This window comes from Mizuhopecten yessoensis, unplaced genomic scaffold (assembly GCF_002113885.1).
Source record: "Mizuhopecten yessoensis strain PY_sf001 unplaced genomic scaffold, ASM211388v2 scaffold10427, whole genome shotgun sequence".
NCBI classification, from domain to species: Eukaryota; Metazoa; Mollusca; class Bivalvia; order Pectinida; family Pectinidae; genus Mizuhopecten; species Mizuhopecten yessoensis.
Genome location: NW_018408541.1, coordinates 4,854 through 24,698, shown reverse-complemented (window position 1 = coordinate 24,698; position 19,845 = coordinate 4,854). Strand labels below are relative to the sequence as shown.

The 19,845-nt window shown below is 35.0% G+C and overlaps 1 protein-coding gene across 1 annotated transcript in view; it reads left to right on the top strand.

The window, feature by feature from the left end:
* LOC110460544 overlaps window positions 1-17,151 on the top strand; it is a 21,710-nt gene extending 4,559 nt beyond the window's left edge. Inside the window, exon 2 of the mRNA XM_021513510.1 lies at window positions 15,387-17,151. Within this exon, the coding sequence (XP_021369185.1) occupies window positions 15,387-15,881 (495 nt within the window). The 3' untranslated portion in view covers window positions 15,882-17,151. The remainder of the gene's footprint in view (window positions 1-15,386) is intronic.
* The last annotated feature ends 2,694 nt before the right edge of the window (window positions 17,152-19,845 follow it).

Here is a 19,845-nt window from a genome sequence, read left to right as displayed (position 1 = left end):
CTATGGCGACGACAAATCTCTCCAATCGGTTTGGAGTACATACAATATTTTCGTGGTCCTAACACCGACCCTTGAGGAACCCCGAAATCTAGTACTTTGTCATGTGAGGTGGCAGATCCGATGGCAACACACTGTCGTCGTTCACTCAGGTATGACTGTATCCAGCATAGTGCGGTATCAGTCACTCCATAAGAGTATTCCAGACGTTTATAAAGTATGCCATGGTCGATGACGTCAAATGCAGCTGACAAGTCCAGCAAATATATAAAACAAAGGATGTTGGAGCTATTTATGGGCCTCTTTGAATCAACATATAACTGTCATATCATGCATGTAAGATGAAATAACAAAAATGGCACCTGTAAGTGAGAGATATTATGCTAAGTTAAAGAATCTAAGACCTCGACTGGGATAACCCAATGTTTCTCAGTTACAGGTAAAAAAAGAATTCTTACACTTTGAAGTCTGAAAAAAAATAATTCACCATAGCCTACAAATGTCCCGTCTGTGGCCTTAACCTGATATACGAAAGGCACGTCTGCATGCTGCAGCGGAAACATTTGAAGACTGTCCTTACAGACAACATTTCACTGTGTAGATAAAGGATCATACATGAGTTTCCATTTCATATTAGATTTATAAAACGAGTCTTAAGAATTTTTCAACTTAGCGAGCCTCTGGCTAGCTAAAATGAAAACTTTGTGCCGTGTTTTATAAATTCCATATGAAATTAAAACGAGTGTAAGATTATTTTTACCACATAATCAAGATTTATGGCATTTATTCGAATAAAACAACAATTTTAATGCAACATTGAAATGTAAAAAGCCGCCATTTTGACTCCAGTGCGTAAGTCTGTGACGTCATGTACTTGTCCTAGGCGTGACGTCACAATTGAAACAATTTAAATTTACAACCAATCACAGGGCTGATAAGTCATATAACTAGGGTTGATACGCAAACAAATATGACATGGGTAAATTTACTGGATAACACAGTACACTATGTGATAAATTATATTATTTACAACTTCCTGTCCTAAGTGCGAGAAAGAATAGCATCGCACTTATTCTGGTCATATCATACTAACTGACACAGGGCAATAACCTTTTCGAAATTATCAGGAGGATAATAGTTGCTTGTAGTAAAAATTAAGTTGCTTTTGTATCAATATGTTTTCCGAAATATATGCCACTATTATATACTAACAATTGACAAATAATAATAAACGACTTAAAAGCATAACTTAATAACTATCGTTATCATTGATTTCATTTTGGCTCTACTAGCAAATGTGGTTTTTGAAAGTAGTGTTTTTTCTTTATCAAGATATGATGCGACAATATGGGTTTGCAAATGTTATTTGATGTAATCTGCGTTAGTGTACTTAATTTTCTCATGAGTATCCCCTTTTTGTCAGCAAGGATAGGCATTTGAAGAAAAAATATTTTGCCATTGAACATAATTGTATACAATGTATTAAATTGTCATAAATATTGATTTGAAAATTTTAATGCATATTCCTAAATTAGGAACAACTAAATATTGCAGGTAGCTCTTTACGACACAATCTAAGTTAGACTTTTGGTATCGAAATGGACATACAACAACTTGAATAGATTTTGTATTTTCATTCATTTGACTCTGTGTCCTTGGACAAAAATAAACAAAAAAAATTGAATTAACACATTTAGTCAATGGCTATACATATTAGTTACATATTTAATACCATCAATATAGGTTCTTGGAACATCAAAAGATTTGAAGACAATCCAAAGTTGCAAGTGTTCAAAACTTACCTTTCGCTGTGACCTTGAAAAACTTTGAAAGACAATCAAATTTACAATTTTATTAACAGTTATATAGCTATGATATAACTGATTCCCTAAACTTAGGACAATGACATTTGATAAAAAAAATATCGATATTTTGTTAAACCGGAATTGACCTCTGACTTCGAGGTAAAAGGGTACTAACATGTTTTGCTAAAGTATTGCCACTGATACTATTACCAAAAGTTTTCTTAATGTACTTTCCAAAAGAATATTCCAAAAAACACATGTTGCGATGCATTTTACAGAATCGCAGTCGTTTTCTTTGAAATTAATAGCTTTACAGATTTGTGTCAAATTGTTATCCGGTTAATTTGTTATAACCTTCAATGTTCGTTAATTTCACACCCCTTTAAGGAGCCTGAATGTGCGATGGCCCACAGCAGCCATCACATCAAGTGCTATAGTAATAAGGAGTTACGTGTATTTAGAAGGTTATTTTGTCAGCTTCTTTAGTAAACAGCACGTTTCAGGATAAATGTCTCTTGCAACTTGTTTACTAATTAAGTTGTTTTGTTAGGCATTCGCATAGCCCAAATCAGCCACCTCGGCAAACGTCTGGACTTTAACATAAATAACACCCAATGCCGATAACGTAAGCAAAATAGTCAACACTGCCCAGGTGTGCTCGATAGGATTGGCTACCGTATACACCTTCTCCTGTTCAACGCCCATCTTAAAAAGGCAAACTTTAAAACATGGCCTGGATGTGTTAGGTCGGATGTTGTCTTATTTTTATGTCTTTATGCTGCTCGACATGGCATCGATCAGTAAATGGCAATGCGCACATATCTAATTCAGTTATATGATTGATAAGGGGTTCGATTCCAGTCCGTGTCCATTTGGGTCGTCATTGAGGTTTGTAGAAGAGGTGGGAACAGTTAGAAATTATAATTATATATACCATTTTGGTAACTTTATTATCGCAAACCTGTCAGCACTATTGCAAATAGTGTGATTGTAAAGCTATCATTTTATTGGGACAGTTTGTACCAACATAATAGCGATATAGGTCAAGTGTCATTAGTAACGGTACAGTTTGTCATTTTCTTTAGCATGTTTTTCTTTTCTTTTACAGGCCTTAGTAGTCTTTTCTATGTGCAATTTGCCGTTTGGTATCCAATATTATTACTAATTGGTTTAGTGGTTTGTATCAACAATACATGTTGCATGGTGCTGCCACCCTTCATCTTTCCATGAGATATTGAAATTAGTCACACGTTTCAGTTCATACCTAGATTAATCAAATTTTAATTCAACAAGATTTAAATTTATTAACATTTCCAATTGATAACATATCTTATCGTGACAAAATCTTCAATTAGTTGAAGGTGGTCACTATATGGTAGAACTAGAACTAGAACTAGAACTATCCTGCATTATAAGAATACGAGAGTACAAGAGACGACACTTACACCACAAACATGCATGAATATATTAAATAGCATGATGGTGTACTCGCGTATTTTAAGCTGAACGCAGGAAATAATTCTATTTATCCTCAGATAGTATATTTCATGAACAACAAAAGTTGAAATACAGTAAGGCTGGATTTAATCGCATAAATCTGTACTCGAAATCATATGCATGAATAGCTGTTCTTTAGAACAAAATTTCTCGCATCATCTCGTATATGAAAGCGAATTCTACCTCTAAAAGTTATTCCTTTAAAAATCTGTTCAGGTGTTTTATGATGTGGGAGGCAACCCTTTTTTACAATAGAGTACAAAAGCAACAATAACATTTCAGCCTTTACACTGTTTTTATAACAAAACTATCCGATTTTGGTCTCATCTATAGATAATTTGTAAGCCTCAGCCAAAACCCATGGGGCTCCCTAAAGGGGTAAGTAAATGTCCGACGGACATTGATTTTGTGGACAAGAATTCACTATTTTCTGAAACATTCGCTATTTTTTAGATTTGCCTTACATTTGTATGCCGACATGATGAGGGCACTGAAAACTATGCCGGTCTAGGACAGTTTCACAACGGAGAAATGTTTATCATCTTTAATTTTACAAAATATAGACTATGTCTTTGTTGTATACGTTGATGTCTTCTGCACGAGCTGTTCAAAATTATAAGGTAACCGGATCCTGACCTTAGGAAAAGCGTGAATAGAACCAGTATACGAGTTGAAATGTCACTCCCTTCCATGTACTTAAATTAAAGGGCACCATTATACAAGTATTGCCTGATTCCCTTTACTTTAGCCTATTCAGAACAAAGTTCCCTTTACCTTAGCCTATTCAGAACAAAGTTCATTAACTTAGTTTCAAAATACAAATGATATATTGATGTTGGCTGCCAAATTTATCCCAAAGGACTGGAAAAGTGTATCACATGTGTAGGTTCACCGACATGTGTATTAATTTGATGTTATCATATGACCATCATTATGTTCTACCTCAAATCAACCTGATACTTCCATATCAGCTCGAACGGCCGCAGGGCTGAGTGCTGATATATATCGAGTGCTGTTAACTACAGCAGTTGCCATGGTAGTACAGCTAGGCAACTCATTATTACTAAAGCAGCTGTCGTGACGGCTTATGTAGGCCATCATATGTGTTCGTAGCTTTAGCTATTTGTGAGTTATTTTACGTTTAGATATCATAACCTGTTTTTCCTTTTTCGTCCATGAATAATCGTTTATTTCTAGCATAGACATTTTATTTGAGGCAGACAAAGTAACCAAGGCACAACTACCTTTATTTAGCAACTGAATCTTCTTCCGCAAAATCATTCAATGGTCAGTAGTTATCGTATGACCATTATCATATCATACTGAATAATACTTCCTAGTATCTTACACATTTACAACTGGACATACGAAAGTCTCACATTTTAGCATATCCATAACGACTGAACATTTGTTTGCTTTATAAAGTTTTGCGTCTCACTACATTTAAGGTAATTTTAAGACGTGCTAGTGTAGGCGTGTGTGCTGGAGGCGTGATGCTGGTGTATTGTCCTCCCTGTGAAAGCGCGATGCCGACTTTGGAACGCAAAATCATTGACATGACACACAGAAAGCATCAAGCACATTACGTCGCCCTGTCACATTAAACTGACAGAGGGTTAGCTTGTCCCTACATCTACGTATTAAAAGCTAAACGTCAAACAAGGATCACAGTGAGGCTTAAGGAAACAAAATACTATTCAGAAATATTAAAAAGTAAATATAACAGAAAAAAAGTTATTCTGAAACTTTTGATAATGTAGTTACTGTTTACCGTCTTCATTTAGTAAAACATTTTAAGAAATCCCTTGAATAGATCAACAGAGATAAAAAGAGTAAGGTTCAACACGAACAGGAAACTGTTGCTTATTGTACACGGCTGTATAAACGATGCTCTATTTAGAAACTTTACGCATGGTTGACCTAACCGGATATGATTAAAAAAGTGATGGAGGTCCTGATAAATAACAGCAATTTCACGTTAGACTGCGTCTGTCTACAAGGTTTTATTGAATTGTATGTGAATCAAAAACGATTTCATAAGAATTCCCTGAGCTTGATATTTAAATTTCAGCCAAGCTAAGCTTCCATTAAAACTTGCATAATTTTTACACTGTTTATTCTTTATAAAGAATGTGATATGTTCCTATTAAATTAGAATCCATGATAAAACGCAAAATAATAGAATACAGTCAAACTTACGACAAAGTTCAAAATTGTTCCCTTATATAACACTACTTATATATCGAACTTTTATGAGTCGAATTTCTCGCTGTTTTGATGTAAAATTAAAGCCCATTCGTTATAAAAAAAACATTGAAAATTACAACTTAAAAATCGAAGTGAAATATTCACCGGTTCCAAAACATTAAAATGTCACGTGGTCATTTTAACGATATATGCTTCGGAAATTTAATTGCCAAAAAAATGTTGAATTTGATACGATATAAAAACAAATTATATTTAAAATCAAATGTCTTAGCCTCTGTTTCGTCACATTCTTTTAAGTTAATCCTCTTTTTTATTTACATGACCTCGATGTTCAATGTTCGTGAGTCAAAGTCCCAATGTGTCGACTTTTCCCATATGGTCTCGCAAAGTTCGAAACATCGAAGATTGACTGCAGGTGTCCTAGTATATATATTTTATCATGTTAAATTTATAAAGCTTATTAAGATAATTTAATATTGAAATGTGGTAATTCCCTATCAATTTGGAGGCCTCGAGCGAACAGAAGGGTCTAGGATAAGAGTCGAAGTATATTTTCTTCGTTTGGTTCAATTTATAAAGCTATAGAAACTGATCTCAAAACCATTACAAATGTAATTATTTACATCACAACAAAACCTTCTTTTCTTTTAGCAATTCAATGGGTTTCAATTTGCCACCAACTTTCAATAGAAAAAAAAAAAATCAAAAATCAAAAACATTTTTAAGGCATGCCGTTGAATCCATTTTTCTTGGAAAGCGATTCTGGAGATAAACGTTATAAATCTGAAAAAATATCATCGTTTTCTTTATTTTACTTTACATATTTTAACCAGTACGCACGTATTTTTACATAAGAATTGTAGAAATTGTGAAACAACTAGTTGTAAATGATCAAAATACAGTGTTTGACAATTAAATATCAAACTTACAATCTTCAATGAAATATAATTTTAAAAAGTCTGAGGAAAATAAACCAAATCCATAAAGTTTTGTGTTTATGATACACTTTATACTATAATTCATATAATCAGTATTTAAACTGGTCAGCTGTTAAACTAATTAAATTACGAGGTCATGCTAATTCTTACAAAGACTGGCATACAGAGATACCGATATGCAATTGTATCGCGTCATGCATTTTGATCTGCTTGTGTGCGACTCCACTCTGTATGCAATTTATTATGTCTGGTTTGTAGACACACGCTCATAAGGGTCATTTCATTGTTAAACACATACAAAAGGGGGCATTGTCACAAGCCTACACTTAAATGTAACGCTGTGAAAAGATAATTAAAGTCTCCATTAAGATATTTGAATTTAGATATGTGATTTGGATATATTGAACATATACTTAAGGTACTGGAAATTATATATAGCCAATGTATTTATTGCCATTAGGTTGCAGTCAACCGGGATCTAATCAGGGCTATTTTATGGTTCAATAACCCCCTTAAGAAGTATTGTCAGAACCCAAGTTAAAAGAGACATGCATCATTTGGTCAATCAGATTAAAAAAATGCAATGAACATAGGAATTTAGATAAATGGTTTTGATACATTTACCATAAACAAGATATAAACTAGAATTATGTCAGTGTGACATTAAAGCCGCTCACCACTTTAAACTTAATTCCTTCAGTAACACGTTGAACATCAATTTCTACTATACTTCAGATAGGTGTTCTGTATTCTGCTTATTGAAAATCAGGTCATGTGATGATGTTGCCTTTGGAATTTCCAAAATCAATCACCTCTTAAATGATGCCTTAAAAACATGTCTCCCTCTCCTCTTTTTTCACCCTCTTGTGAAGCATTGTTGTAATTTTCATTAATTAGCATCCTCCAATGATGTGACATGAGCATTTACGTGCAGAATGGCAATCAGTGAATGGGTAACAAGAGGCCCAATGGGCCTGGATCGCTCACCTGGTATTAATCTCACACTTGTAATCTTAAAAGTGGACTAAAATACAACTACAGGCAGAATATCAGTGTTTGATTAATAAGGTCCTATTAAAAGATTTAAACATATGACGCCTGTGACCTTGAATGTCGAACAAGGACTTTAGGTTGAACAGAGTTTATAGTCTTCCAACCCAGCATGCTTCTGGCAAAACCTCATTACCCTGGACCTTTTGGTCATAAAGAGTTTTTTTAAAGATTTAAACATGAATTAACCACTCTGACCTTAAATATGGGCAAAGGTCATTCATTTTAACAAACTTGGTAGCCCTTCATCCCAGCATATTACTGGCCAAATATCATCATCCTAGGCCTCTTTGTTATTCAGGAGAAATTGTTGTTTTTTTTTAAACATATTTGACCTCTCTGATCCTGATAATAGATGAAAGTCATTCATTTGAAGAAACTGTGTAGCCCTTCATCACAGCATACTACTGGCCAAATGTCATCACCCTGGGCATTTTTGTTATTCAGGAGAAGTTGTTCATTTTTATTTTTACATATTTGACCCCTGTGACCTAGAAAATAAGTGAAGGCAATTTATTTAAACAAGGTTGATAGCCCTTCATCCCAGCATGCTACTTGCCAAATAGCAGCATCCTAGGTCTCTTGCTTATTGAGAGGAAGTTGTTTAAAGGTTTTAAACATATTTGACCATTGTGACCTTGAATATTTGTCAAGGTCATTCATTTGAACAAACTTGGTAGCCCTTATCACAGCAAATTATTAACCAAATATCATGATCCTAGGCTCTTGGTTATTCAAAAGAAGTTGTTTAAAGGTTTTAAACATATTTGACCCCTGTGACCTTAAATATAAGTCAAGGTCATTCATTTAAACAAACTTTGTAGCCCTTCTTCCTAGTCTGCCTCTGACCAAATATCAACATCCTGGGCATTTTTGTTATTCAGAAGAAGATGTTGAAAGGTTATTTTTAGACATTTGACCCCTGTGACCTTGAATATGAATGAAGGTCATTCATTTGAACAAACTTGGTCGTCCTTCATCCAAGCTTGCTATTGACCAAATATCATCACCCTGAGCATTTCGGTTATTCAGAAGAAGTTGTTTAACAACCCATTGGGCCAGGTGAGCTAATAAAGAATAGGTGCATTTTGTGCTTGTGAAATGAAGGATAAGAAGTACTAAATGTGATGGGGGACCATTACAGAAGTCCCCCAAACTGCTCCCATAGTCGCAGTCGTAGATACATCAGAAAAGGATCACATTGGCATAAAACCCGTTCATACTGTGTTTGAGTGAAATTGAACAATATCTGAATTTCGACCAATCTGAAGGCTCCGTGTTGTTGGTATGGCAACGAAACCTATGCAGTTGAATTTGCAGTCCCCTAATACCCCTATATACCAATTCTAATCAATATCTTACAGTTGTGGGACCGCACAACGCACCAAAAATACCGTGCGCACACCGTGCATACAGCGTTCACACACCGTCCGCACATCGTCCACACATGGTGCGCACAACTGTGCGATCTAACAATCGTTTACCCCGTTGTGCGCTTCTCTACTGCACCACTGTGTGATTTGGTACAATTTGTTGATCAATATTATGGAATGAAAACAATACGGAAGGCTCGTATGCAATAATGTTCACAGTATATATTACTGTAATTTCTCATCACAATAATTAAGATTATTTACAATTTTACAATGCGTGTAACACAGTATACAGTGACCGTTAGACTGTCAAGAATGGGTTTGGTTCCTCGGTAACAGAACAGGTAAATAGCAATTTGATGAGTGACCGGAGTTTTACCTGGCCTTTGCCATGTAATACCGTTTACTGCATACTTCCCACCTCTCACAATGGAAAAGTGTGGGCAATAAATCACTTGCTACCACAGTCCACTGCACACATAATCCCCTTTCAAGGCCAATCATGATTACATGACCATGAAAGGGGGTGTGCCCAGTGGACTGTGGCCACAAATGCTGTAAGAAAGGGGAGATAATCAATCAGTGAGTAACGATGAAGTCAATACAGTGGAAAGGATAAACTTAGTTGACACATTTAAAATAAGGGGGAAAAAATGAAAGTTAAAAATGGTAATTTCATGATTGAAAAACACAAAAAGATTTCCTTATCACGTGAGAGGATAAGCATTTCCCGGAAAAGTTTATAATCTTAAGGAGCTGTTCCTTTATACAAAATTGCACATTCAAATATACCATTCATTGAAAGAACTGGAATTCCTTAGGGATTAATAAACCCTTACATTGTATATATGAAAATGGTTTCAATATCCTGTACCTTTGCCACATCTTGAAAATTAAACTGAAAATGTAGTCATAAATTCAACATTGTTTCCCGTATTTTGAACAGACACTCCTTACCTTCCCTGACACTGGACCTGGATAGTAATCCAAAAACACTTGTATCCATTATGAAGGATACACTCAGACTGGGCTATTGACAATCTTACCTGGTTATGATTAGTACTCACTCACACAGGTACATGTAGATTATCTGCAGTGTAGCTAGGGTAGGTAAAAAGATTGTCCAGGTGAACATTTTTTACTCAACTTTTCTGTTTTGTTCGAGTTGGGAAGCATGCAGTAACCCATTTATTGCATGATTTCTCGTCACTCGGGACTTATTACACACTCGCTTCGCTCGGGTGTAATAAATCCCTTGTTACTCGAAAACCATGCAATAACCTTTACATGACCGTTATGAAAACACAACTGGACGTTTAATATTTTTTATTTGCATTCGTTTTGGTCTATAGCTCCCATTCATCCGGTTTTCAGACCTTGGCGAGTTACGTAAGTGCCCCGGGCGGGGGAAAACTACGGTCCAGGTACAAAGTGGCTATGTTTACCTGTGTTGACGAGACTGTGTTGTAATTTTACATGTGTCTATTAAGGTCGGCAAACCGAAAACACCATTTCTAAATTTAAGAAAGTATAAACAGAAAGATATGCTTATAGATGTGTATATATATATATAGAAACATACTGAAAAAATCAAGTGTATATGTTTAAACACGAAACCGTATATATTGTTCAGCCATTCCTCAATTTACTCCAACCACGATTGCTATCGCACAACGTTCGTCGATCGTCCGCACAAATGTGCGCAAACAACGATCGTCCAATTTTTTATCGTTCACACACCGTTCACACATCGTGCGTACACCCCACATCGTGTAACGTTGTGCGATCCCACAACTGTAATTTCGACCAATCGTAAGCCTCCGTGTAGTTGCTATGGCAACAAAACTAATGCGGTTGAATTCGCAGTCCTCTAATACCCCTATATACCAATTTTTATCAAAGTCCAACAATATCTAAATTTTGACCAATCAGAGGCCGTGGCGGCCATCTTTGTTGACCGATCGAAATGTCATTTGCACACCCCCTGACCATGATGAACACTTCTGTAAAGTTTCATTTAGTTCCATCCAATAGTTTTCGAGAAAAGTGTCGGAAACTTTTACGGCGGACACGAGAAGAACAATAATAATAACTAGAATTGCAATTGCGAGCAATAACGGAAGTCACCCACTTATGATATTTAAAAGTTTAAATGTGTATTTTTTCCTGAATTGTGAATTTTATTTAGCTTGAAAAATGAACATATAAAAAGTGAGTTTTTCTTCAGTTATTGAAAGTTTTTTCGGAAATTTAGTGTGCATGGACCTAGATTATGTTTGAGAAATATTGGAGGATTATTATTTTAATGCTAACGGAATGCATTATTGAATTTGATACACAGTTTGGTGTGGCAGCCATATTAACAGTAGTGGGAAAACATGCATGGAGAAAAGAAACATTGTACTCCTTTAATTTTTATTTATTTTTTATTCATGTTAACATATGTAGTGACTTTATTTACTGTAATTGCATATACAATTCATCATAAAATCTCGAAAATGTTCTTGGAATATATTTAAATTATATTTCTCAATGCGACTTACCAACGGAAGAGTAATTTCCCTTACACCGGATTGGATAATATTTTGACACAGCGCGAATTCTCGTCAAACAGCAGCGGCAGTTGTGTCATGTTCTTAAATTGTTACATTTTCATAAATAAATACACCAGAAATAGCATGCTGTGCAAAGAAATGTTTGATAAGCATACACAGTTCACATGTCGTCTCGTCTAAGAGCCACGTCCGTGGTAGCAACGATCGTTTATTACCGTTATCAACCTAAGCACGATATGTCATATTACGTTCCCGTTTGAAACATCAAAATAGAGGTTATACTTCATCACTCATACGGTTTATAAGTATATATATTTACATCTTCCTTGTACTTTCAAAATATGAAAAGCTAGACCGTACAGACAGCGTCAATGCTTGACAGTCTTCACACGTAATTTCTCGAATCGGAGTCACGAAAACACTTGAAACAAACACTCTTCAGACCTCAGTCCGAGTTGCTAAAGCGCTTAGTGCACGAATGAAACATTCCTGTTTGTATTTTGTTTTCACCACCACAACACTCGTAGAGTGCACCGGAGATAAACATTTTGTTTTCAACAATTATTTCAAGTTGTATTATTGTCAACGGTTGCTCAGTATAACAATAACTCTGACAAGTTGTTTTAAGTGTTTATCTTTCTTTAATGCTCTCCGAGAAACCTACAATACAGGACAATACAATAAATACATTTACCCTCTCATATACATACAATAATACTATACAACTTCCACGCCGACCGAGGTACCGGACCTCTGAATACTGACCGCTATAAATATAGTATTTCTTATAACTAAATGTTATAACCAAACGATAGTTATGCTATAATATGGTTATACGTACCGGGTATGATGTCCCTAGCCTGCTAATACATGCTGGCGGCAATGTATCTGTACGCCCTCTATATATTTATATACTCAATGGCTCAGCTCTATCCGTAATCTGATCCGTCTCTCACGAGTCGGATTGTAAGAATGACCACTGGGCAGTAAGTATCTACCCAGTAGCCAGAATATAGTGGCGGGAATATAGAGTGCTTTATTCGTGAGGGGCAGGTCCAGGGTCTACGTCGTAGGTACAATTCAGTCAGAATGTTGGAACAGAACATAACAACACAGGTACATGCATTCCGAACTGATGACGTCCCATACACTGTTTACGAGACGGGACAACACAATTGTATACAGACAGTTGACTGCACTCGTTGTATATATATATACACACCATATATATATATATCATATTATATAACACAAGGTTACATTATTATTTGGACAAGAGTATCAGAAGACACAGGTGAGTGTCAGAGATTCTACTTTCTATTTACAATAACGAAACTAAATGGCGGAAGCATGCACGACTGAATTATGCGCACGCACCCCGAACGGAAATGGGTCCGTCATTTCGTTCTCTGGACAGATTTGATAAGCCGCTCGGGCTCTCGCCAAGAGCGGCTTAAAAATGATACATGGTTTATTCAGTTGATAAGTCATTAACACTAAGGTCTTCATAAAAATAGCTCGCCGACGATGTAACCTGTCGGTCTGTTTTGTGATCAAAATGAATGCTACGAAATGACACATATTTAAATCTAATTAACTATAAAGACCATCAAAAGATTACGTTTTGTTCCCTATTTTGGTGAAGCAAACAGAGATCGAATAAGAACGGTAATGGACATACGAAACTGCCGACAATCATGGTTAACGTAACGTTTTGACAGCATATTGACGGGTAGCCGTATACGCCGTTACATCAATATTAAACATGTTTACCAACTCCTGGCAGGTTAATCAAATGAGCCGGGGATAAGAAAACCTTGTGGGTGAAAGATATGCTTTTTAAAATACAATATAAATGTTAGAGGACTGAAAGACTTCAAAATCGCAATCGCTGGATAACAAGTTTATACAACTCTAATTGATGACTAATCAAATGTTAGCAGGGTGTCATGTCTTGAAACGTTTCTTGAAAAATATTATGAGAAACAGAACATTACAACAAATCACAAGAAGTTTGGGAAGTTGAATGTCCTTTCGTAAAGGTTACTTATTTCTATAAATACCATGGAAAGGTTGTTTTTTCTATTTGACTTTGAGTATCAAAATTGTCCTAATGCTTAGTTGATAATAAAACACTATGATACATTCTAACTCTGTTTGTTGAAACTTTTCTGATATTTTGTCAATGTACGCTGACGCTTTTGTACATTTTGTCAACGTACGCTGACGCTATTGTACATTTTGTCACTATATTTTGACGCTATTGTACACTTTGTCAATGTACGCTGACACCATTGTAAATTTTGTGCATGAATTTTGCCGCTATTGTACATTTTGTCTCTACATTTTTACGCTATTATACATTTTGTTAATATACGCTGACGCTATTGTACATTTTGTCACTATATTTTGGCACTATTGTACATTCTGTCACTATATGTTGGCGCTATTGTACATTTTGTCACAATATTTTGGAGCTATTGTACATTTGGCACAATATTTTGGAGCTATAGTACATTTTGTCACTATAGTTTGGCGCTATTGTTCATTTTGTCAATATATTTAGACACTATTGTACATTTTGTCAATACACTTTGGCGCTATTGTACATTTTGTCACTATATTTTAGCGCTATTGTACATTTTGGCAATGTAAGCTAACGCTATTGTACATTTTGTCACCCTATTTTTGCGCTATTTTACTTTTTGTCTCTATATTTTTGCGCTATTGTACATTTTGTCACTATATTTTGACGCTATTGAACAATTTGTCACTATATGTTAGCGCTACTGTACATGTTGTCAATGAATGTTCGCGCTAGAGTACATTTTGTCACTAGATTTCGACGCTATTGTATATTTTGTCACTATATTTTTGCGATATTGTACATTTTGTCATTATATTTTGACGCTATTGTACATTTTGTAACTATATGGTGGCGCTATTGTACATTTTGTCATGCATGTTAGAGCTATTGTACATTTTGTCACTAATTTTGGCGCTATTGTACATTTGTCACTATGTGTTGACGCTATTGTACATTTTGTCAATGTACGCTGACGCTATTTTATATCTGATCCCTATATTTTGGCGCTATTGTACATTTTGTCACTATATTTTGGCGCTATTGGATATTTTGTCAATGTACGCTGACGCTATTGTACATTATGTCAAAATGTTTTTAACGCTATTGTACATTATGTCACTGTATTTTAGCGCTATTGTACATTTTGTCAATGTACGCTGACGTTATTGTACATTCTGTCCCTATACGTTGACGCTATTGTGAAATTAAACCTTCTATATTGATATGAGAATCAGTGTCAGTTTACTATAGCAGCATATATTGCTTAAATTTATTCAAATAAGTTATTGCTGTTTGAGAAAAATAGGGCTGATTTATCCTTGGAATAATTTTAAATTGCGCTTTCTGTTCTCGTGAGAAACAATGGCATCGTAAAACAGTCTTGATTTTAATTATATGTTGACGTTTAGAAATGCGTTCATTTCTATATGGCCACTATTAACATTTATATTTCTTTGTAATGGTGAATTGCCCGATAATAATAGGCGTTGTTTCATGGCCTAACCTCTATTTACAAAAACACAAGATAATGGAATCAGAAAAAATATAAATAGAAAAAATGCATTTGATCAACATAGGATTTAATATTATATACCAAACAGATAGATACAATTATCTTACCATGATATTGGTATATTCATGTTTCTTATTACAGTAAAGGAACGATTATTAAAAAATAAACACTGATAACGAAGTCGGTTTGTGACCCTTATAACAAATGTCCACAAAATTCAAATGCCCATGATGTTCGTTGTAAAGACAATTATTATGCATTCACATGTAAAATCTTCATAGTATTGAAATTGCAAGCTTCATTTAAAATACTCTGTTAAATCCATGTATGTTGACTAATTTAGCAATTTTGTTGTGTGTTTCAGAAAAGATCTAGCAAACTTGCAGCATTTTTAATACTTGCGGCCTTCATTCTTGGGTTATGGTGCCGGGATATCGTCCATACGATTTTTAAGTCAAACGAACCCGCAGAGGATATTTACTTCATCACAGGTGGACGAAGCTACGTTGACCCGGATTTTAATGAATGTCGAGCCAAGGCACATCCAGGTTACATATCACGATACCCCCGGAAAAAGTGTGCGTCTAATAATACATACATAGACTTTGGTTCGACTATGACCGTCGAGCAATCCGTTCGTGTGAATGCATGTGTTCTAGATTACAAGGCAGAATTCAAACGACAACTCGAATTGGAGAAAAAGAATATGGCAGTACGTTGGTCTAGTCATCATTATCTGAACAAAAGCAGTTTTGTCATTGAGGTGGGGGGTTATAGCGGCTCGGACGCTGAACAATTCAACTCTCGGTATCACCCTGGTACTTACATTGTTCTGGAACCCGTTGCAAAGTTTTTTTGATATTTTGAGGAAAAGATTCTTTACCTCGCCAAACGTGGTGGTTTTCAATTTCGGAATCGATGTTAGTGATGGGGTATTTTATGTCAACGACGAAAGAAATGATGCCGCATCAATTTTCGAACAACATCAAATCGGCAAAGAGTGTAGGATTGTGAACGTCACCAAATTTTTCGAAAATATGTCAGTGAGGAAACGAGAGGTAGACCTGATAACGTTGAACTGTGAAGGATGTGAGTACGCTGTACTGGACCTTCTTCTCTCAACAGATTACATACGTCACTTCCGGAATATCCAGTTCCAACCTCATAATATCCCGAGAATATGTTATCCCATCCAGAGGTTCTGCTGGTATCAGGAACTTTTAAGAAGAACGCATAAACTCACGTTTCAATTCAAATATGTATGGGAGAGTTGGAGCCGGATATAGAAAAAAAAATTAATGCAAATAATGTTCACCCAAAGAATATTTTTTGTACAGCATAATGAATATGTTGTTCTACTAGCAAATACTAGTATGAGGTCAGTTTACATTCATATTTCATCATTTTAGCTTCTTTGTGCAGTATTTATCCGGCAATAAGCCCACGCTTGGTAATAAGCCCATCGATACATATTTCAGTTAAGAAGAGATGCCAACAAAAGCTTTTTCATTGTCCTATAATAAACTAATCCCTCTGGTTTCAGTGTTGACTCCCTGGGCTTATTGCAGGATAAATACGGTAAATAATATTAAACAGGCAAATACATTAATTGTCATTGAAACAGCAATACATTTCATGCTCATTTTTGTCTCTAAAGAATTTCATTGTCACTGAATAAAGTTCACGACTGTAGTTGATAGTGATCTGAACCCACTTAAAAACTGTTTCAAACATAAGTATGGTGTTCTTTATCAAACTGCTGAAACTTGTAACTTTTAACTTTCAGACTGTTCACAATATTCAGTTAAGGAAAATACGATACTAAATTATAAACAACTCGGGGAAATGTTCCCGAGACACTCGCTAGGTGAGTATATTTATTAAATCATAGCTTATCGTGCTTTTGTTATAGTAATAAAAACAGAGTAACATTTATAATGGTTGTGCATATATTTTGAACCCCTAAATTCCATCACGCTGGCGTCAAATTTCTACGTTGGTTATAAATACTGCACACAGCCCCAGATGCAGATAGAGATAACCTTCCTGGCCCCTTTTGTATTCAGGATGTCTCATACTATCAATTTTCGCTTGAAAACACTCTATTTATTGCCTCCTTCTATCTTCTTCATAGTTATAAAGACGTATTTATTTTTAGCTAATCTGAAAGGATTTGTTATGATGTTATTTTATATAATAATACTAATAATATACAGCATTTGATATAGCGCCCTATCTAGCTAACATAAGACACTCTAAAGCGCTTTACGTAGATATACAATTAATACAATTAGCATGAACGTTAATCGATACAATTTTGAGGAAGGCGCAGGAGCTGCCTTATCTGGCGCTTACTACTGGTCCTATGCCACCTGGCTAATATCCCCCTATGTGTGTATGCCTGCGTGTGTGCTGGAGATGTATTGTGTTCTGTTTGTAGTGGGACCGTGCTTACTACGGCATCATTTAAAGTGCCACCTCACTTGAATGCTACGGCACAGATACCGCAACATCCACCACAGACCAATGTATACTCCACCTGGGTTGTTGGAGTTGTGTGGGCAGGAGAAAAACACTTTCTCTGAATATCCATGCGTACGACGACTTCGGGGATCAAACCACGAACGCTTGCGTGTAAGGCCGGAGTGTTAATTACTCGACCAATCCGCTCAAAATATATCTTGACGTTAACATAGAAAAGCTATAAAAAAACTCATGATATCTGTTATCAGTGGATTACGCCTACGGCTGCTCCTTTTTCCTCTCAGCAATTATTCTTACATAGCAACAGTTATTAACTTTCTGTTAATACGTCATGACTTATTAAAAGATAATAACTCTGGTATTTTCTATAGTTTTATAGAATTTTCACAAAAATTTGATGTCAAAACTAACTTTCTCACATATCAAGGTATTATTAATACTATAAAAAAACTACATGTCCAATGATGATACTTTAAATACTTTGATTAGTTATCCATACATACCCTTAAATTTAGAAATATTTATGAGGCATAAAAAAGGAACTCAAGATTTTTATAAGTTGTTGTGCAAAAATAGTACCATATCCACTGGGAAAAACAAATGGAATGAATTATTTGAATTTGATGATGACACATGGAAATTGATACATATGCTTCCATTTACAGTAACTAGAAATTCAAAATTACAATGGCTTCAATACAGAATAAATCAACACATTTTAACAACAAACTCTTATCTAGTTAAAGCAGCTCTTACCGATAGTGCTCTTTGTTTTCAATGTAAGACTGAAATAGAGACAATAATTTACACACTATGGGAATGTGAGAAAGTACAAGACTTTTTACAAAATTTTGAATTCCTTCTTGATGCATTGTTAATCCCATTTGGTTTTAACAAGGAAACCTTCATTTTCGGTTTATTTAATCAAATTAGTATCAGTAGTAGGGTGGATAATACCATAATTTTACTTATAAAACAATATATTTATAAATCGAGATGTTTACAAATGTCATTGTCAGTAGCTGCACTTAAGAACGTTATCAAGGACACATATTTTACTCAGAGATATATTGCTGTTAATAAAAGTGAATTATTTTATTGAAATTCAATACTGAGTAGAAAAAATGGGAAAGTCTAATTAATATTGCTTAAACCCTGTCTTTGCCAAAATATGAACATATAACTATCGAGTTTTCTTATATAAACATGTACTTCTAAATACTTATATGTAAAACTCCTTAAACCTTCCAACACATCTATATAGCTTCTTTATTTCTCAATATCCACCCCCCACCCCCACCCCCCTCGTTTTTTTTGTTTTTTTTTCGTTTTTTTTCTTTTCTTTCTTCGTTTTTGTTCTCTCTCTCTTAGTCTTACTTTCCCTTCTATACCTCTAGGACCTGCTCTAACCTCTTTTCTATCACTTCTTAACAATGCTTTTATATAACGGACACAATTTAGATGGAATTTAATTATACATAAACATAATTAATTATTAATTATACCTGGAAATATGCAGTTTTATTATAAATGAATATTTAATGAATGAATTGTAATGTGTGAGAGGAATAATGTTTATGTATGATATATTTGCATTGTTATAAATTTGGAAAAAAAAAAAATACAAAAAAAAACAAACTTTCTGTTAATACTACATTCAGAATGTGAAACGTTCAAATGATGTAAAATAAAAAGGATTTTTTTTCTTACATTGGACTATTCAAATAATATTTCGGATGGCCCAACGGGCCCATTTTAAACAAAGATATTTCTAGTCAAATGTTGGCACGTTTCTTTTTTTAAATACTGCTCCATAAGTGAATTATGAAATCGCTCAGCAATTTTTGTGACATACAACATTTTTATCAATTAAAATAAAGTACGTTTATTGTGTAAACATTACCTCTGCTCCTGTCGAACACATAGTAATGTGTAAACATTACCTCTGCTCCTGTTCAACACATAGTAATGTGTAAACAGTAATGTGTAAACATTACCTCTGACGCAGTCGAACACATAGTAATGTTTTAACATTAGCTCTGACGCAATCGAGCATATTGTAATGTGTAAACATTACCTCTGTCCGTGTCGAACACATTGTAATGTGTAAACACTACCTCTGTTCCTGTCGAATACACAGAAATGTGTAAACATTACCTCTGACACAATCGAACACATAGTAATGTGTTAACATTACCTCTCACGCAATCGAACACATAGTTATGTGTAAACATTACCTCTGGACCTGTCGAGCACATAGTAATGTGTAAACATTACCTCTGCTCCTGTCAAACACATAGTAATGTGTAAACATTACCTCTCACGCAATCGAACACATA